Raw genomic sequence first — 5,931 nt, 5'->3', positions numbered from 1 at the left:
TAATTGGGAGAAATCTGGACTTCGAGCCACCGTTCATACATGTCTGACACTTAAAGGGATGCAACAGGCAGATCGCGACGAGTGTCCACAGTTCAAAACATTGTTTCTCCTACCATAAGAGGACCTTCACTATCAAAAGCCCGTCCCATTAGGAAACCTCTATCAACGTCATATTTAAATCAATGTTGATTCTGTTTCATATATATCGTAGAAATGACTGTGTTTCAGAAGCACACATCGTGAACTTCTGCAGTGGCTCTATCACCGGAACCTCTGTTTCCATAATGTACGACCAAGTGCGAAAGCCCTTTGCCTCAGACACAACATGTTCGTGTAGGACTTCCGGTACAGGTCAAGGTCAAACGCCTCTCTTCATAGAAGCTCTGGACGTCCATCTTGGTAATGACTCATCCACAGGCTGTTCGTCATTGATGCTAAACGCTCACGACGGAAACAGCGTCTACGACTGCAACTCCTACGTCATCCATCCCTCGCAGATTCTGATATCGGTCAATGGAACTCTCCCTATCACATCAGAACTCAGAATTGCCCAGAGCAGTCCTCCACAAAGGGTGTGGATGCGTATTCAAGGTATTTAAACTTGTTTGAGTGGCATTTTTAGAAGTTGAGACGTACAATATAGAACAAGTTTTTATGGATAAAGAAGTTGTTATCCATAAAAACTTGTTCTATACTGTATTTAAACTTGTCAAAATAACTTGAGAGCACCATTGTTGAATGCCAAAAATGTTTCATTTGCTTGACCGAAGAAGTGAAAGGTCTTTCGTTTTACAGTCGGGAGAATTTGGACTTCGTAAATCGAAGTTTCTTGGGTTTATATTGTTTACGTTTAAGAAATGGAAGTATGGTATGAACAGAATATTTCATGTGTCAAGTGTAACATGATGTATCTGCCAACTCGTGAAGTGAAAAACGTGACATTTTCACCCACGCACATATTTCCCTAGACACGTGAAATATCTTCAGATTTGAAGGACACATTTAATGTATACACTTACAATAACAAAACATAGGTTTTAGGAATGAGTGACTGCAAATCTTTATGATCTATATCTTTACATATTATCAGTATCATCTGGAAGACATCTTGATTTTATTTTCATGTTTACAGCTAAGACACCTATCAAGGTCACGTGTCAGACATTGACCAATCAACAGCCAGAAGTCCAGATCAACTCGACTGGTGCATCCATTGCAAAATGTAAGCTGATACTTTATTACTTCCATATAATTCTGAAAGTAGTGCCACATATAATATTCTACATACTCCCAAGGCTTTCCTAGAGTGTAATGGTATTGGCAATGTTGGTACCGCTATATCACTGCGTCTTTAAAATAATCTGGAATCTGGACCAACCTGACCATGGGATGTTGTTATGAGGACACATACCAGCCAATTTACATACCACCTGATCAATCCAGTCACCGAGTTTCATGGCGCAGTCCATTTAGTTTCCTTGTATGATAAGGTATGATATACATTTTCTTGTACATACTTGGTTAATCTGAACATATTCTGACCTGAAGTTCGGAACGGGCATCTGATTTGCAGATTGTCTCGTGTTTTTGGATAGTTGTTATATATTTGTGCAATATACAAAATAGGACATTAGATACTGGGGCGCGGTGGGCGAGCTGGCTAATGCGCCAGGCTAGTGATCCCGCGAGGTTGAGGTGTCAAGATCGAGCCCACCTGTGACCGAGTGTAAATACCTGGGAGTCAACTTTGTGTGCAGACTCTTTCAGTGTTGTAGCAACCCCTAGTGTACAATACACAACCCTGTGCACTTAAGATGACCAGATGGTGGCCACATGAATACGTGCAAACACCCAGTAGCGGGTACAGCAACTTGGACAAAGTATTGTGACTATGTGTCCCAGTCCACCCAGCTGTAAATGGGTACCTCGTCAGGATGAGAAAGCCACAATAACTCGGTGCGCCTAGTGGCTGCAATAGTTGTATACTCCCCAGGGAGTTGAGATTGATAACACAATGTGCCGTTGAGATTAACATCCAATGATCGAGGGAAAAAATACCAGCGCCATGAGCAAGCACTAGTTGCCTGGAAATGTGCGCTATATAGATACAACTAATTTCCCTTAGCATTGTGTTGTGGATGTGTTTGTATTTCTTGTATTGACTATCATCTGAGCACATTAAGGTGTCCTGTCGTTCTTTCAGCTTCTAGAGAAAAACATTTGGATGATCATTGGTGGCAGTGCCGGGGGCATAGTGCTCGTCGCTGTAGTCTGCATCGTCTCAATCTGCTGCATTAGGTGGGTGGATGGAGCGTCTTCTTACCATACTTACTGTTGCTGTAATACCACTTTTCAGTTTTACATCTTCATCTCTTCTCGTAGTGGTTTCAATGAACTAGTGTTACTATAAATACTAATGGCAAGCAACACTTAGATCGTCTGAAATGGACTGAAATCAGTTTGGGCGTTTTTGTTGTGTTTGTTTGTTTTGTTTGTTTGTTTTTTGCGGGGTTTGGTGGGGTTGTTTTGTTGATTTGTTTTTTGGTGTGTTGGTTTGTTGTTTTTTTTTTGTTTGTTTTGGGGTTTTGGGGGTATTTTTTGGTTGTTTTGGGGGTTTATGATTTTTTCTTTTGTGGGTTTTGGGGGTTACATTTGCTTTTTGTTTTTTTTTTGTTTTAGTTGGTTGTTGTTTGTTTTGTTTTCGTTTTGTTTGTTTTGGGGGTGGGGGTGGGTGGGTGGGGAGCATTCTTGCTATTAGAATATAAGTGCATGTTCTGTCATACTATTATTTATAATCAATAGTATGCTTGGGCACGCCAGTCAAATCCTATACTGCTGGAAAAATAGGATGTCATACACCAATGTTGATGGTGGCCAAAATTAGAACAAATATGAAACCGTTATTCGATGTAATAGAAACGTAAGTTTGGATCCAAGATTGCAGAGTTTCAGTGACTGTTTTCAGCCCTGGAACGCTTTGATAAGTGTGAAACTGTTTTTGTCAGTGTATCATTTGTTTAGCAGTATAGGTGGCATTAACATTTGCTGACTACTTCTAACTAAAATCAAGTTTTGACAGATAGCTACGTCACATCTATTGATTGAAACACAGCAAAATTCTAATATGAAGTTATTTGAGTTTATGTCTTCATAAACTAATTTACTCTTTACAGGAAACATCGCCAGAAGAAGACTGTTGATAATACGAAAGAGCCGCACGAATATTTTGAAATTGAACCCCCTGGTGTGTTTTCTGTGGAAAGAGCTACAGAGTCCAATGATTACTATGAAATCAGGGACAACGAGCCCAGGCCAGTGACGGACCATTACTACTCCAGTGCCGATAGCTTAGAACGGCTCACACAGTCGGCGCATGGGCCAAATCCCTACGTTGCATCCGGTTATGATCATCTCCGTCTGAAGACCGACAATGACTCCCCAGTGGCTCCAAACTATGGACGTCTTGGCGCGACGACGTCAGACCTCAGATACAACCGCCTGAATGAAAACAGACAGGTTGTTTTTAAAAGTGAATATGACAGAACTTCTGTGGCTGTTTAACACATAGTTTGATAAAGGAATTTTCGGATCTTTAACACAAATATTTTGTTAATAAAATATGTACTCGATCATGATTTTGTAGCTGTACGTGAGCGCTGTATACCAATTCCAGAGTACGTCGATCGTAAAGAATTGGGATATATAGCTACGATATAGCTACGATAGAGCCCACACGCGGAGGGGTATGTCACAAGGGGTGATTCAACCAGATCAGCCCCCTGCCGGGCTATAGCTTATCAGTGAATACTGAATGTCAGTATCGTCAGCCCGCGTGTTTGGGAATTGGAGTCCAGTAGGTCCCTTAATTACTGCGTCGTCCGCTCGGCTAGGTTTCCTGAGGCAAGATCTTACGAACAATATAATAACAAAAAATACTTGCAAATAGATTCACTTTAAGATTTGATGTTGCGGCATGTGATAAAAAGGTCCTCGGTTGATATGGGTTGTAGTATGAATATCAGTAATTAACCTCTAATGATTTTATCTTACCTCAAAGTCAGTGTATTGATATTTGACTGATTCATGTGACATTGAAAAAATACCACTGTTGGAACATTTACAGGGTGGGAGAGTACACGTTACAGGCTTCACATGGATTTCTACGTGGGAGAATAAATCCCTTTCACACTGAAGCAGAAGCTGCACATTGCTTATTAATCACGTAACACAGCACACGTTCACCTCAGCTCAGTCGAACAGCTGTTTCCTATCAATTTTCCGAAATTACATTTGTTTTGATTTCTGAGAGTGACAGGTCGAAACATGCTGGCAAGATAATGCAGTTACAACAGCATCAGTCGGGCATCTGTATTGGGGTTGTATGGTATACACTACTGGTGGTATATACTCTGACGTGTGGGTCGCATCATACTGCATTTAACCCTTGTGATATTAGCTATGTCTTATATACCCGTGAAGATCCGAGTTAACGTTTTTGTCGCCAACTACTCATGCTTGTCGTAGTTGGTTTGGCTAGCAGACTTATTTGATGTTTTTCATTGTACCCTAAATGCCTAGATGTCAATCACTGGATTGTCAGCTCTCCTCTTGAATAATTTACAGACCGCCATCTTGTAGCTGGAACGCTTTCAATATTTTTTATCGCAATGTACTACAACACACTATGCGTTTCGCTCTAAGTTTCGAATGTTAATTTCGAGTTTTTAAATTTTTAATTTTCGAAAAACAAAATTGGTACGTTTGCCCGATATTCATAATACACAGTGAATGGAATAAGCATCTTCTAATTTTTTGTCCCTAAAATGGAATACGCCCTACTTTTTAAGTGGTATGGGTTGACAGATTATCCTGGCCCAACACCATGAAGCGTAAAAAAATATCATGGTTCCTCCCACACACTTTGAAGTGTCATTGGTCACCCCTCGCCCCTTTCTCTAACCTCCAAAATGACTCGATCCGTGAAGATCCGGGTTAGAATTGGTCCTCGGAATCGGGTGGTCAGGCTCGCTGATTTGGTTGACACATGTCATCGTATCCAACTTGCGTAGATCGATGCTCATGTTGTTGATAACTGGATAGTCTCGTTCAGACTCGATTATTGACAGATCACCGCCATATAACTGTAATATTGCTGAGTGCGGCGTTAAACAACAACCAACCAACCAACTTAGATGACTCGTTCCCCACACACGTGCGATTGTTCACTTAACGGCTCTCATGTTTCCAAATGAATAATTTCTCTGATGATCCTTCGGGGGTTTCACGTGCGCTTTACGTTTATAGGCAGTGTAATTATAAATTGCTACGAGTTTCAAAACAAAATATTTATAAGAAATACATTTATATATAACTAATCAACTTTAATCTTTAAACACTGTTCTTACATTTCACTTCACACGGAATTTCTTAGTGTGCCGTTTCTTGGATCCTTATTTTTCTATATTTCTTTCATATAAAATTCCACCAGGGGTAGGACATCATGGTTACATGCAAGATCCGACAACTGGTAGACACTGAGTTTATTAAATAATCATAGGACTATCCACGAATTCGTCAGTTTGTGAAGTATTTTATTATTTTGAGTACCTATTTTGGACTTATTACAGCTGAAATATAATGTTGTTTTAATTGCATATTCAGGAAAGGAACTTCAGTTTTCGATTCTTATCCGTATTTAGAGATATGCATTTGAAAACATAACGTACCAGTAATAATTACATTCTAAATATGTTTTCAACAAACCATCATCGTGCAAAAACAGCACTTTTGGAGTGCCTTATCAATGTTATTACTGTTTATTAAACAGAAATAGAGTTGTCGTTCTTGAATTAGTTCCAATGTTCATACGCCAATATGAAATCCTTCGAGAGGGGCGCGTCGTGTTAGTCACCACCCGCCCCTTTCCGTAAC

General features: G+C 40.1%; 1 protein-coding gene across 1 annotated transcript; it reads left to right on the top strand.

Moving 5' to 3' along the window:
• The first annotated feature begins 2,115 nt into the window (after positions 1-2,115).
• LOC124279736 lies at positions 2,116-3,629 on the top strand. The gene is made up of 2 exons (XM_046715597.1): positions 2,116-2,298; positions 3,174-3,629. Exons 1-2 carry the CDS (start codon positions 2,225-2,227, stop codon positions 3,559-3,561), a joined length of 462 nt encoding a protein of 153 aa, XP_046571553.1. The 5' UTR covers positions 2,116-2,224; the 3' UTR covers positions 3,562-3,629.
• Positions 3,630-5,931: the final 2,302 nt, after the last annotated feature.

The sequence above is a fragment of the Haliotis rubra genome, unplaced genomic scaffold (assembly GCF_003918875.1).
Source record: "Haliotis rubra isolate DU_JTF1 unplaced genomic scaffold, ASM391887v1 Scf256, whole genome shotgun sequence".
Taxonomy (NCBI): domain Eukaryota; kingdom Metazoa; phylum Mollusca; class Gastropoda; order Lepetellida; family Haliotidae; genus Haliotis; species Haliotis rubra.
This window is presented reverse-complemented; position numbering and strand designations above follow the sequence as displayed.

Bases quoted from the DNA above. Each gene is read 5' to 3' on its own strand.
- LOC124279736 (XM_046715597.1), top strand. From the start codon at position 2,225: ATGATCATTGGTGGCAGTGCCGGGGGCATAGTGCTCGTCGCTGTAGTC. The intron at 2,299-3,173 runs GTGGGTGGATGG...TACTCTTTACAG, and splicing joins GTCTCAATCTGCTGCATTAG to GAAACATCGCCAGAAGAAGA.